The sequence below is a fragment of the Dermacentor variabilis genome, chromosome 1 (genome assembly GCF_050947875.1).
Source record: "Dermacentor variabilis isolate Ectoservices chromosome 1, ASM5094787v1, whole genome shotgun sequence".
NCBI lineage: Eukaryota > Metazoa > Arthropoda > Arachnida > Ixodida > Ixodidae > Dermacentor > Dermacentor variabilis.
Window position 1 is genome coordinate 265134633 of NC_134568.1, and position 15335 is coordinate 265149967.

The 15335-nt window shown below is 47.6% G+C and overlaps 1 protein-coding gene across 6 annotated transcripts in view; it reads left to right on the forward strand.

Moving 5' to 3' along the window:
• The first annotated feature begins 381 nt into the window (after positions 1-381).
• LOC142563932 (alpha-scruin-like) overlaps positions 382-15335 on the forward strand; it is a 60176-nt gene continuing 45222 nt past the window's right edge. For 5 of the 6 annotated variants that reach the window (XM_075674662.1, XM_075674681.1, XM_075674690.1 and 2 more), the window contains exons 1-3: positions 382-470; positions 2009-2065; positions 14908-15223. In XM_075674662.1, the coding sequence (XP_075530777.1) occupies positions 15161-15223 (63 nt within the window). In that variant the 5' untranslated portion in view covers positions 382-470; positions 2009-2065; positions 14908-15160. The remainder of the gene's footprint in view (positions 471-2008; positions 2066-14907; positions 15224-15335) is intronic. The other variant, XM_075674672.1, reaches the window with a different exon arrangement.

The following is a 15335-nucleotide window of genomic DNA, read 5'->3' on the forward strand; positions in this document are numbered from 1 at the left end:
TGTTATTGGCTTTGTTTACAAGCGAGCGGATCGAGTCAGAAATCAGTCTGACAGAGTACTACAATGGTTTAACTGTAATCAAGTGCAGTAATCTTCAGCATTTAATGTGTTACCATAAACCCTTGAGTTTTTAAGAGGTCTTTCTTTTTTCCGAACCTTTACGAAATCATCATTCTTGTGACGCGTGCTGCCCCCTATACACTAAACTTCCATTCACCTTGCGAGTTTTCTGACTGGAAGGCATTTATATTTCCAACAATAACCTTCTTTTTTAACATTTATTGCGCGGTTGAAAGTAATTTTAGTCATATTGCAAATTTTTACGCATGAAAGCCGTCACTGGCCGTCGCACGTCTTGGGGAGCAAGCATCGGCGTGTGCTTCGAGTTCTTGCCTCATTGCCTCAGCGGCCAAGGGTAAGCTTGCTGCAATGGAGCCAATGCACCGCCAAGCGAAATACCGTCAGTAGTGGTAAGGTGCTTTCTTCGGTGTCTTTAACTTTGCTGACTGAAGCAGTGACAATGAATTGTCCGTTACAAATGAACGGTGTATCTTTATTAGGCTGGCAAGCTGCCTTGAATGAGACAGACGCATAAGAACTCTGGCCTTTCGAAACCCTTCTAGTAATCTTCACCAAAGTGCAATAGGTGAAAGGATAACAAGTGTTTAAATTAAAAGAGTCGTCTCCAAAGGTGCATTAAACAAAAAAAGGTTGTTTTTCTTCAGTCAATGCTGCTAGTAATGACAAGGCAGCGAGTATTCATCCAGTTGTATTTGCGCCTCGAACCGACGACATGGATAATCATTTTGCTTGAATATGAGATCGTTCAACTTGAAATCCCAATGACAGAGCAGAAGGCAAAAGTAAACAAACAAGATACATGCAGTGTTAAACACGTTATACAGGTATTGCACAAGATACGTGTCTGTGCGCCCATGTAGATGCTAAGTGAGACAGTTCCACCGTTAGCAACTTCTGTTACATGGGGATGCGTTTAAAAAACATCAGACTATAAATATACGAACGCCGCAGCTTTGTGATGCGTGTGTGTGTGTGTCAGATGATACTAGCACTATGTGTTAGACAATATGTTAGCACTAAACGGAGCAAGTTAATCCCTGTGCCCTGTGTCAGCGGCTTAGCAGTGGCTGCAGAAGCAACTGCCTTGATGTTTTTCACATGTAAGGGAAGTAACAGAACCAAACGGTATATTGTCACTTGTGTTCTGGTGTCACAAAAGCTATTTCACGCAAGTTGGCTGCTGAGTAAGTGTCAGAATTCATAAACAACAACATAATGTGGATGCGCACGAAATATCTTCGTTTGTCGCTCTTTCTAACTCTATTTGATATGAATTATCTAATTTCTCAGTAATTGAAACGCAGCACAGGGGCAGTTCTGCTCCTATTACCTAGAACCATGGAGGAAGGAAAAAGTTATGAGGGAGCATCGCACAACGTGATTGAAGCCAAGAGTATCGTCCCAACACGTGGTGAAAAACGTCAGAGCACGGATGATACGTCAGAGCGCGCAGTAGGTTTTAGTGTGTATGATGTGATAACTTTATTTGGAATCCGGCGATTGGGAGGCCCGGGCCTGGGACCGCCTAGATGGCCAATGGGAGCTGCTGCTCCCGTGCGGCTTCCTTGGCTCGTTGGACGGCCCAAAGTTGGTCTTGGAGTTCTGAGATGAGTAGCACGGCCGACCACAGCGCCCGTAGGTTTTCCGGGGAGACTGCCATATTATTTTGGTATATTTCACATCCCGACAACATGTGTTGTAGGGTGGCTCTAACGAACTTGCATAGCTTGCACATATCGCTCTCGCGTGCATCGGGGTAGAAAGTTTTTAGTTGCATGGGCTCGTATAAGTTTCTATTTGTAGTCGCCTCCAAGTAACGGACTCAGCTCGGTTCAGTTTAGTGTGAGGCGGTGGTAATACTCGCCTCCGATTTTGATAGAATTTGGTAATATCGCTAAATCTTGTTAATCTATCTTTTTCACTCCAGATTTCCTCCTCCGCGTTCTCCTGACCGATGGAAGTCACTCTTTGCTGAGCTCGGCGAGTAAGACCTCGAGCTTCGCGGTGTGCTACCTCGTTGAGGTTGATTGCGGAAATGCCTGGAATCGTATGCGCTGGGAACTAGAGCAATTGCCTGCCGTTCTTCTGTACTCCCGGTTTATTTTTTTCGACACCGATTCACATGGAGGAAGGAAAAATTTAATCCATGGTTACGATAGTTCAGTGCAAACACAAAAGACAAAGAAAAGAAGTACACGACATCAGCGCTTTTTATGCGAAGCATATTACTAGAGCTCAACCCAGCTCCTCAGGCGCGGCGGTGTCGCCTTCAAGGCTGACCACGTGACACCGTGACGTCACGACAGAGGAGAAACGGGGCTCCAACTCGCGCCGTCGCTCGCGGCGTCGCGGAGGTATATAAGCAGCTGCGCTTGTTCCTGGGTGGCTTTGGCTCAACTCTTGCAAGATGGGCTGGGTGGGAATCGAACCAGGGTCTCCGGAGTGTGAGACGGAGACGCTGCCACTGAGCCACGAGTACGATGCTACAAAGCGGTACAAAAGCGCCTCTAGTGAATGCGGTGTTGCCTTAGAAACGAGCTGTTTCTAAGGCTCAGGCGTGCGTCGCTTGCTCAGGCGCACATTTCGTTGCCGCGCCGACCGCTGCGTTGCTCGACGCTCACCGCGTCCAATGCGTGGCGCGTAGTCGCTGCGCCGTAGCCCATTGTCTTACACCCCTTGGCGGGTCGACGGGAACGCTGTCGCGTTCCACTCTTGAAGGCGAAGCAGAGTAACGCATGAGTTGTTTCTTCGTCTAGCCGAACCAAATATAGCCAAGCAACAGCAGTTCACCAGGCTAATCAGTGGTTCAACAACTAAAATAAAGGCTAGTATGCTTCGCATCCTGGGCTTAACCTTAGCTAAGCCACAGCCATTTTTTCCTTGTGTTTGCGCTGAAGTATCGTAACCCTGAATCCAACATTCCAACTAGCCCAATTAGCAGCCTTGATCCATGTCGGCAAATCTTGATTCTTGCTCCGTGATCTGACGCAAGAGGTCACATGTTAGGCCGACACTGAGCAAAGGGACTGACGTCACGGAGCGTTCACTTGCCAGGGCTGGCTGGGTGACGTTATGCTCTCTCCAAACTTATTCCTTCTTCCATGCCTAGAACTATTTCAACTCTGCTGCGGGACTGTAGTCACACGGCGCGAATGTCACAAGCATGGAGGAACGAAAAATATAGAAGGGAGCATTACGTCTCGCAGCCAGCCTTGGCAAGCGAACGCTCCGTGAAGCCACAGGGGTGGCCCAACACGTGACCTCTTGCGTCGAGATAACGGAGCAAGAATCGAGATTTGCTGAGACGTTTGGGTCCCAAGTAGCTATGTCAGCAGTTTTATTCGGTGCGCACTTGTTCAGTTGCCCTGCCATGGCTCTGCCTGCAGAGCGAGAACCCTTAAAACAACCGCGCACTTTGACGTGCGATCACGTGTTGGGCCCCCACCGGTCCAGCAGATTTCGGCTTCAATCGCGTTGCGGTATGCCCCCTCCTCTTTTTTCCTTCCTCCATGGTCGCAAGTTTGCTTACCTTTTCTATACTGAACTATAATATATTGTAGTGGCACGAACGGCTCCGCGCAGGCAGCCCGTTTTCGCATGGATGCCGCGCGATGGCGCCACTGCAACTTTTCCTACTGCTATGGCGCGGCGGCCTACGATTTCTGGCGCTTTTCCGCATTCAGGATAAGCAGATTTCAAAATGGTCGGTGCTGTTATCTAAAAGCATTCATCTTACACGGGCAATGACTTATTATTTACAGATTTCTGGTAGTGAATATGCCGGTAAATCATTTAAGCCCGAACATCGCGCTACGCATTTTCAACCGAGTACAAGCCAATCGCCGGCTGTGGGTAGAAAAAAGTTCATTCGATCGCCTTTCCACATCAGTGCGAATTGGCCATTTAATTACATTGGGATGAACTAGTACAAGCTGTCCATAGACATGATCATGCAAGAATGACCGATTTTGAATGTACACCTTCGCAGTAAATTCTCTTCCTGAGGTTGTAAAACACTGAGCTTTTTCAGGCCACATCTCTATAGAGAGTATACTATAGAGAGTATACTCTATAGAAGAGTATACTCTTCTCCATTTGGGAAGATGTTGTTACAAATAGTACGGCCTTGAGACTGTCCAACTCAATTCCGCACCAATCCTTGGACGGAGCTTCCGTAGTCCGGAGAGAGTGGAGAGAGAAGGAAGCACGGTCGGCTGCAAGCGAATCTTCATGCTCTGGCGCTCCAGCATCATCCTCGTCGCTGCAGGACCGGCTCCTGCTTTGTTGACCCGCCCACTTCTGTTACACTTCAGTAGTTGGTAAAACTTTGCTCCTCTTCCTTTCTAGCCTTCGTCGCGGGGTTACGGGGGAAAGGTACGTTAGACAGCCTAGAAACAGCGTTGGTACTGCGTCCGGAGCAAACGACGGCTTCCCTCGCGGAATCCGCACTTGGTTGCCGTTTATCACGTGCGCATAGTCGCACAGAACGAAGTGTGGTTCAAAGTGATGCTCGTATACCGCCGAAGAAGCGGTGAGAGCTTTGTCCTGCCTGTGAAGGTTGCGCTGCCACTTCTTGCGGAGGTCGTCGTCTTTCGGCGCCGCGAACAGCCACGCTTTGGGTCCATTGGGTATCCAATGCGGCAACCCGGAGCGAAGCCCCGAGCGCCATGCCGCGGGCTGCACGCGGCGAAGGCGCTCAGAGCACACCGTCCGCACGAGAAGTGTCTTCGACAAGGCCAAAGGGTGCACACAACACTCACAAGTCTTGCCAAACGCAGGAGAGGCAGACTGACGAATGCCTGTCCGTGCCCGACGCAGGCCCAGCGTCCGCGCCTCAGTATGAAAGAGAGCGGCAAAACCTCTAGCGTCTTTCCAGAGCGTAACGGGACGCCGGAAAGCCAGGTGCCCCTCTCCGGTCGTGTCACTATAATATATTCTAGTTCACTATACCTTTCTTTAAGTCTTTGGGAGATGGGTAACAAAACTGTTACGTTATGCTGAAACACGTTCCGCCATAAAAATCAATCGTCATCATCATATTATGCCAAAGTATGGGCGAATTCGGCTAATCGCACCGTTGTGAAGTCCCTAGATAAAGCAAGTTTTCAAGGTAGCACCACTCCTCCTTTCCTTCTGGTTTACTTCTCCCCGAACTGCACTGGAGCGCCTCCACGTAGGGTCAAAACTAATGAGGGCGTGCATAAATAATCGGATGTTTGGTGTGCGTTATCGCGCCGAATAGAAACATGTATGTTTTGATCCAAGTAACTCACATATAGAATAAGCAATTGTTTAGTTAAAAGTATAAGGCACAGTATAGGAACAAGCATAATGCGCGGTGTCCAACTAGCAACGTTGTGCATGTTTTATATTTTACACCACTAGCCATGGCACCTCGCGTGCTCCCTCGAATGCGCACGCTTCGATCGATATTCACGCTTATTACATGCTCTACACTCCGACGGCAAGAAATAAAAGATGAAATCAGCCATCGCTTAGCCTCACTGCATGCACTTCATGCAGGACATGGGTATGATTTGTCGTCGTTATTGAAATCAGCCCTTTGTTTAGGTGTTGTTAGGCCTACACAGACGATGCCAAGATACAAAAGATGTTTGAGTTTAACCTAGCAGATAGCATTTAACCTAGCACACCACAGCGTTAGCGCTGACGATGCGTTGACGATGCGGAACGCTTTAAAAGCCTAATGGTTGATGGCATTATTAAGCGAAGCTTGAATTGCCTCACTTGTGTCGGCGTCGGTGTTGCCGTACGAAAAACTCAAGCCGCACGAAAATAAAAAATAGCTTGCCGGGTTGCCAGACCACCACGCTAACCGATACAGCCATTGTCGATTCATCATACGCGTCCTTTAAAGCGGGGTTTCATATGCATGAAGAAGTAGACTCAGCGTAAAACGCGAGCCAATCACAGGCGTCCCCTCCCTCAGGAGGAAGGAAAGGGTGTAATCGCGTGTTCGCGCGCCTCGCGCCCGCCGTTTCCCGCCAGTTCAGGCCCGGCAGTCACAGGGGGAGGCCGCGTTTGATTCGTTCTGCCGAAGAGCAGGCTGCGTTCAAGGAACTTCAGCGGGCCGCGCGTCGTGCGTTCGGTCGAAGAACAGACGGCGTTTGATGAACGCCGCAGGGAACACCCTCGAGAAAGGGCTCGTCGTCGACGTGTCGACGTGCCGACGTTGCCGTGAGGAAGCGCGAAGCCGAGTCGTTAGAACAACAAAGAGCCGCGGATCCCGAGCTTCGCTTGCACCCCTCTTCACAATAGTAGAAGGGCGGTCAATTTTTTCTACTCCGCCCTTGTATGTGACGCGATGACGGTGAAACGCCAACTAGATGCTGAGCAGACGACGCGGTGTGGGTGAGAATATTCAGAAGAACGTTTGCCCTTGTTGTCGGCTAAGCAAACCTGAAGGAACTGCTGAGAAAAATGTAATGCAAATCAAACCAAGCCCCAGCATTCAAGTAAACGCGGCCTCTGTTACAGCGCAAGAACATTTTTTTGTTGCGATATATCACCGACACCGGCGCCTGGCTGCGTGTTCGCACCGACGGCATACAACTGTTTCGGGCCTCCAACGCGGGCGGCGTTTTACCCTTTGCAAAAAGAAAAAAAATTGGAGGACGCTTAAGCTTCGCCTTTAACAGTGGAACACCATAGCATTCAAAGGTCCCTGACTGCTTCTCAGGCTTCCCGGCAACTGGAGAGTATGTAACTGTAATGTTTACCGGGAAACGCCAGCCGCGAACCCTATGCACGAAGGCGGGCTTTCTTGTAGAGACGCGGCCTCTTGCGTGGCCCACGATGCGGCGGAGGAACCAAGCGCGCCGCTCCAAGGCCCCCAAGACCTTCGGATGCTGGCGCGCGCAAATGGCAGACGGCGCTTCCGGTTTATGAATGGTAGAAGCGCTGGAAAAGGAGTTTCTTTGAGTTTTCTCACAGCAGAATTATGTTTTTTCGTATAGTCAAACTACAATCCGACGCTATCATGCATGTAGCTTGTAAGTCGTACTTTACGATTTTTCTACGCATTTTAGCCAGAGAAATTCAGTTCGTTCAGTTACTTTCTTGCGCCACATGGATGGCCTAGGTATGGGTGGTTCGGAAATCATTTTGTCGATGACACCAGATTTTCTGTGACACGGGGCCCTTAACGCTATCGCGTTAAAGAAAGCTTGCCTTCAATGAAGTACACTCTGTCTCATAGGTGGCGTTTAGCAGAGCCAAGGCTGCAAGTTATGGGAACGCAGGCCCAGGGGTGAATCTCCGCATGTCTGCCATTGGCTGTTTTCGAGAAGACGCTCTTTCGACGCTAGCGCCATGGTCTCCTTCAGTTACGGCCCTAACAGGAGGGCGATGGTCTAGCAAAATGGCGGCGCACATGATTGTTTACGTTGTCCTGGCAACAGGAACAGCAGCCGCGCGGCGCCTCCTCTCCCTGGCGTTCTTTCTTTCTTGTTGTTTTTATTATGGCGATCCGCCCCGCTCTCTTTCCCCCATGCCACGCGCGCCGCTTACTTTTCTTTTTGCCTGTACGCGGCGTGTTCTGTTTTTTTATTATTATTATTGCGAGCGCGCTACGGCACACCACGAGCCAGCTCGCAAGCAACGCCAATGCGCGCGCTACGCCACGCATTGGGCTGTGGGCGCTCCATGCTAACAACACTACGCGCAACACAACAGATGTTTGGTCTCGGTTTATTGACTTCGTTTCCGAAAACAAAGATTTCTCTTAAACGAGGCGTGATACATGCTCAAAAAATGAACAAAAGTGATAGGTGCATGACATATAAATGAGTACTAAACACAAGAAGTTCACAGAGAGTGACACAAAAAAGAACGCTAGAAAACGCGAAGGCCGTTCCATGTACACACACGCAAATAAAAAAAAGATTTTTATATAACGCCCTCAAGATCAAAATGTAGACGAGCTTCTGATATATGCAATACGATGTACAAAACTGGACGACATGTGTGACATAGTTATGACAATTAATAAAGGGAAAACTCACTGGTAATGGCAAAAACAATGACAGGCAAAATACCTAAAAAATAGAATAAAATGCTAAGATTGTTTCATTGACAGCCATACCGAAAAAAAACAATTGCTTACTTATAAACCTGCACGAAAGTATATGAAATGCGTGACATGATAATTACCACTGAACAAAATGAAAAAGACATAGCAGAACAAAAATAACATTGTACTAAAAACTGAAATACACATTATCACATTATATTGCACTTGGCCACAACTTGAGTAACGGTGGCAAGCGGGAACAGAATGTAGTCGGCTTTTGCAGCAGCACATTGAAAACATTGGCAGAAAGGCATATTCCTCAATCAAAGACCAGGTAAAATAAGCCTACATCTAGTCATGATGACCAGGAAGTCGAAAGCTTCTATGAAGACGTCGGATTGGCGATGGGTAAAGTCAAAACTAAATACACTATACTGGTGGGCGACTTCAATTCCAAGGTAGGCAAAAAGCAGGCTGGAGACAAGTCAATGGGGGAATATGGCACAGGCACTAGGAATAGCAGGGGAGAGTTATTAGTAGACTTTGCAGAACAGAATAATATGCGGATAATGAGTACCTTCTTCCGCAAGCGCGATAGACGAAAGTGGACGTGGAGGAGCCCGAATGGCGAGACTAGAAATGAAGTAGACTTTATACTCTGCGCTAACCCTGGCATCATACAAGATGTGGACGTGTTCGGCAAGGTGCGCTGCAGTGACCATTGTTACGACTTTGCACCGCTGCCACCACTATTACGACTTTGAGATGGTCCCGTAGCGCTCGTCAGCCGTTTCGTGACAGAGCGTTGGTAGCGAAGACTTCGAGTCAGGCGTCTGTGAGAATAACGAAAGGGACTTTATACACTATATACAGGTCATTATACAGGACAGGATCGGATCGGCACGGGGGCCGAGAGCTCACAGCAAACACGACTGTTCCCGCTCGGCGACGTCCGGTGAGACTGCAACGCGTGACACAGCTTACTCCACTCGAGAGCGGCACTCGGCTCCCGGTGGGTCGGTGGATCCCGTTTTCCAGGCGGCGGCGTTGGGACTTATAAAGCCCCGAGAAACGATTGTTACTCAAACGGCCCAATACAAAGCCAGCACTCGACGGTCGTCCGAGAGGTCAAACCAGCGACCGCGCTGGCCACCCACTTCCAAGTTGCCGTGCGCGGTGACCTCCAGGGAAAACGAAATACGGCGCCGGGCTGTCTAGCAGTTTGTTGCACGTTTGGACATGTCGCTTGCCGATGCTTATCCGCAGGACGCCGCTGCCTGACGGCTCAGCATCTTGACTTGTCAAGGGAGAATTAGGGCGCTGTGCCCTTCGGCGCAGCCCCGGGTTTGTCCAAAGGGCGTTCGCAGGACAAATTCTGCATCTTGTAGATTCGGATTCCGGGCTGGTAGTAATGTCACAACACCATAGGATGGTAAGAACTCGAATTAGCCTAGACCTGAGGAGGGAACGGGAGAAACTCGTACATAAGAAGCCAATCAATGGGTTAGCAGTAAGAGGGAGAATAGAGGAATTCCGGAGCAAGCTACAGAACAGGTATTCGGCTTTAACTCAGCAAGAGGACCTTAATGTTGAAGCAATGAACGACAATCTTATGGGCATCACTAAGGAGTGTGCAATAGAAGTCGGTGGTAACTCCGTTAGACAGGATACCAGTAACCTATCGGAGGAGACGAAAGACCTGATCAAGAAACGCCAATGTATGAAAGCCTCTAACCCTACAGCTAGAATAGAACTGGCAGAACTTTCCAAGTTAATCAACAAGCGTAAGACAGCTGACATAAGGAAGTATAATATGGATAGAATTGAACATGCTCTCAGGAACGCAGGGAGCTTAAAAGCAGTGAAGAAGAAACTAGGAATAGGCAAGAATCAGATGTATGCGTTAAGAGACAAAGCCGGCAATATCATTAGTAACATGGATGAGATAGTTCAAGTGGCTGAGGAGTTCTATAGAGATTTATACAGTACCAGTGGCACCCACGACGATAATGGAAGAGAGAATAGTCTAGAGGAATTCGAAATCCCACAGGTAACGCCGGAAGAAGTAAAGAAAGCCTTGGGAGCTATGCGAAGGGGGAAGGCAGCTGGGGAGGATCAGGTAACAGGAGATTTGTTGAAGGATGGTGGGCAGATTGTTCTAGAAAAACTGGCCACCCTGTATACGCAATGCCTCATGACCTCGAGCGTACCGGAATCTTGGAAGAACGCTAACATAATCCTAATCCATAAGTAAGGGGACGCCACGGACTTGAAAAATTATAGACCGATCAGCTTACTGTCCGCTGCCTACAAAATATTTACTAAGGTAATCGCAAATAGAATCAGGAACACCTTAGACTTCTGCCAAGCAAAGGACCAGGCAGGATTCCGTAAAGGCTACTCAACATTAGACCACATTCACACTATCAATCAGGTGATAGAGAAATGTGCGGAATATAACCAACCCGTATATATAGCTTTCATTGATTACGAGAAAGCGTTTGATTCTGTCGAAACCTCAGCAGTCATGGAAGAATTACGGAATCGGGGTGTAGACGAGCCGTATGTAAAAATACCGAAAGATATCTATAGCGGCTCCACAGTCACTGTAGTCCTCCATAAAGAAAGCAACAAAATCCCAATAATCCCAATAAAAGATACGATCTCTCCAATGCTATTCACAGCGTGTTTACAGAAGGTATTCAGAGACCTGGATTGGGAAGAATTGGGGATAAGAGTTAATGGAGAATACCTTAGTAACTTGCGATTCGCTGATGATATTGCCTTGCTTAGCAACTCAGGGGACCAATTGCAATGCATGCTCACTGACCTGGAGAGGCAAAGCAGAATAGTGGGTCTAAAAATTAATCTGCAGAAAACTAAAGTAATGTTTAACCGTCTCGGAAGAGAACAGCAGTTTACGATAGGTAGCGAGGCACTGGAAGTGGTAAGGGAATACATCTACTTAGGACAGGTAGTGACCGCGGATCCGGATATTGAGACTGAAATAATCAGAAGAATAAGAATGGGCTGGGGTGCGTTTGGCAGGCATTCTCAGATCATGAACAGCAGGTTGCCATTATCCCTCAAGAGAAAAGTGTATAACAGCTGTGTCTTACCAGTACTCACGTACGGCGCAGAAACCTGGAGGCTTACGAAAAGGGTTCTACTTAAATTGAGGACGACGCAACGAGCCATAGAAAGAAGAATGATAGGTGTAACGTTAAGGGATAAGAAAAGAGCAGATTGGGTGAGGGAACAAAGTCGAGTTAATGACATCTTAGTTGAAATCAAGACAAGTAAATGGGGGTGGGGGCATGAGCAGGACATGCAATGAGGAGGGAAGATAACCGATGGTCATTAAGGGTTACGGACTGGATTCCAAGGGAAGGAAAGCGTAGCAGGTGGCGGCAGAAAGTTGGGTGGGCGGATTAGATTAAGAAGTTTGCAGGGACGACATGGCCACAATTAGTACATGACCGGGGTATTTGGAGAAGTATGGGAGAGGCCTTTGCCCTGCAGTGGGCGTAACCAGGCTCATGATGATGATAATGAAAATAAGCCAACAACACGACTTTTCTTTCACCCCTAACGCAATGCTTAGCAGTAAAATTACGTCACTTAAGGCATTAAGTCGTAGCTACTGGGCACTCCTCTGTATAATAAACACGAACTGCAAAAATCGGCGTTTAGGACACTTGCAATGCTCATGCTTTCCAGAAGAAAAAAAAAGCGTATCATGCCTACACATGAAGGTTGTTCGCACGGTTTTCCCATCGGCGATTACTGAGATAATACACAAACACGAACAGCAATTTTTCAGCTGTTAGTACGTTTGTAGAACGTGACACACAGAAAACGCACCGAAGGCGGAATGGAAAGCTAAGAAAGCCACTGAAGTTGCAGAATGAGACTTGGCACAGAAAAGCATCATAGACAAGGTGACAATGAGGAGGAACATCTATTTGTCAGCTTTCTCTACCGTTAAGAGGGAAGTGTAGCACAATCAAGGCGCAACGACGTCCGGAGACTCATGGAGCACACACATGGACAGGGCTGTGTTTGTGTGCATGCGCCTTCTGATGTCATTGGGTCTGCGCGCTCACCTGTTGTCTTTAGGCACCCGGAACAACCTTGCATGGCTTTTTTTTTTAGGTGTTCGTGCACCACTGCACGATGCACGAGTAGTACGAGTCGTGAAACGAGTGAAACATCGCGGAGCACAAGCACACAGCTATCGAGGACCACGAAGCTGACGAAACTACCTACGCCGGTCAACGCATAGCGAGCGCACGCTTCCCGATAACAGCAGATAACGAAACATGAAACGTCATGCAACGGGCTAAGCTCGCGCCGGGCGCGCGCGGAGACAGTCGAAGGTGAGGGCGTTGCGAGAGAGGGCAAGGAAAGGAGTTGAGAGGAGGGACGAAAGGGCACAGCTTCCTGGATCGGCGAGCGCGGGTGCGCGCCGATCTAGGAGGTCGTACAAGGGAAGCGGATTTGCTTTCCCGCCCTCCCGATGGATGGCGCCAATTACCTATGCCACCTGAGCGGCCGGGTTTCCTAGGCCGGTCGCAGGTGCTTGCACATGGTGAATATAATTCGTATGTCAGCTACCGCGTCCCATTTTATATTGTTGCGCAACTTCTCATGCAGCTTATGACAACGCCGTGTGCTTTTTTTTAACGCCAGCTGCCGTATAGCACACTCTAAAACGCCATCCTATGTCTTGGCTACGACTACTCATTTTCTTCCAGCAGAAATCCGACCAGATTATATTAGAGCATGCGCAGTAGGTTTGAGCATTTTGCAATATAATAAGTATCACTCTAGTCGTTTAGCACATCGCGTGCAAGCAATTCGCCAATCACAGACTCGAATGAAGTAGAAAAGAGAGAGTAAGCGCGAGAGTGTGGAGGACGGCGCAAAGAACAACGAGTGTCGCTACCTTGTAAACTTGTTTTATTAGGGGTCTTATACTCCTGTCACACGGACGCGGCTAAAGTCCTTTTAACTCCCTTCAACCGAGGACGTCTTTATCTCGAGGTATATGCGCGCCGTGTCACACGGCAGTCCTTTAGCAAAGGAAGTTTAAGGAAATTCCTAGCGAAAGGAGATAGAAGATCTCCTTTGCAGACTGAAGGGAGTACTCTTGTTCCCAGCGTGCTTGAATTTCGAGTCAAGAAATCACCCTCAATTTTATTCATTTCACTTTTACCAGCAATTATAACTGTTTTTATTCATATAATATAGTATTTGAGCACTGACAAAGATATTTGAGTTGAGAACCTACATTCGGCTCGAGTAGGCACATGGTGGCTAGCAGAGCGGACAAAATCACCGTGTATGAGGTACATGCTATGTTGAGTACATGCTCGTTTTTTTTTGTCTTTAAGATAGATGACATTAGTAAAATGTAATGCATAAATAATTGTATTTTGTATGAAAAGACAAGTAACCAAAACTTTTTAGCAATATATAACGTGTTTCTTTCATGTCTGCGTACGAGGTGAGCAGCGCCTAATGGGCCCCCAGCGGTAGCTTTCAAAAGCTCGCTTATAGGCCGTGTGACACGGAGCTAACTCCTTTGAGGTGAAACTCCCTTTCGGTCCTTTAAGGGAAGGAAGTTTGAAGGAGATCCGAGTTGCTCGTGTGACACGGGTATTAGACCCGGGCGCACCGGGGCACCTCAATGCGCCGTTTCATCCAATCATCGTCGCCCCAGGGCACCCCGGTGCGCGCCGGTGCGATTTTCCGAATTCGCAATCACTTTACCTACTAAATTACTCTTACCTTGTCTGTGCTACAACACCTAAATGTAACTTGCAAAAGCTGGTAATAGTTGAAAAGAAAATCGTTCGTTATATAGAGAACGTTAATCGGCTTTCGCCAACAGATAATATATTTCTCAAATACAGACTAAACCGCGTAGATAAATTATACGAACATAGATTACTAGAACCAATTTACTTCTCATCCGAATATGTTAAGAATTATTTTACATCCCTTGCTCAGCTAGAATTATGCACTAACACAAAACATGCTACACGAAACCCCGAGGTATGGGGGGTACCATGGCTTCGACACAATTACAGTCTACAGTCCTTAACACATAATGTACCGACTGTACTAAACAAATATAAGCACACAGCTACGCTAAGTAAAAATGGTTTGCGTCATTAGTTTCTTTCTTTATAGTGACACTTTAGTATATTGCATTCAAGTGTAAAATGACATGTTTTATACATACGTGCGATTTGTAATGTTTGTTGTGTAATGTTGTTGTGTAATGTTGTAATGTTTGCTGTGTATATATCATGTGAGTGCTACTGCCATGTAAGGGACCCTGGGCCTCCGTCAAGCTGCTGCGACAGCTTTTTGCCCAGGTATCCCTTCAGTTCCTTTTGTTTCTGGTAAATAAAATTTTTATTTATTTATTTATTTATTTATTTATTTATTTATTTATTTATTATCTGAATGCTCCAGCTACGTAGCACATTCCTGACGATGTAATTCTGCCCCACAACAGAGTTTGTTCTCCTATCCGTATTGGTTTAAAACAACCTCCTTAGTAACACTATGTGCGCCCATAGCATTTCTGACAGGTAATCACCAGGTACGCGCCGTGAGAGGAAGATGCCCTCAAGTGTGATGATGACCATCATTGTTGTTGGGGAAAAATTACGCTTTAATGGGTGATAAATTTTTAAAATATATATTTTCTGCTCGCCACAAGACATCTTTAGGCGAGAAAGAAATTTCTAAAGATGTGTTCCTTGGCCCATCTCCCATAGTGATTTTGCCGTTGTTCGCAAGGCTAAGAAGAAGGAAGTAGACGTCCACTTTCAGCAGTGAGGGCGCGCGTTTCTGGACACGCCCAAACACATCAACTTCATCGTCATCATCATCAGCATCATCGCGCGCGCCATTGGATTCTAACAAGGCCACGTAGCGCTGTTGTTCAGCGTTCGGGAACGTCGCGCCTTGTTCTGACCTGGCCACAGGAGAAATAAGGATCATCGCCAGCATCAAGCTACCTCATATTCAATGAGGCGGCGACGGGTGGAGGAGTCGCATTCCAAGACCGTCAGCTACCAATACCCGGACTTGGTAAGCGACGCCGCACGGTGCGAATTCGAGCAGCGTACTTGATACCTTGCGCCGTTATCGAGGCCTACAATCCTGCGAGTCATATATTCTATGCGCGTCCTATATTCATTGG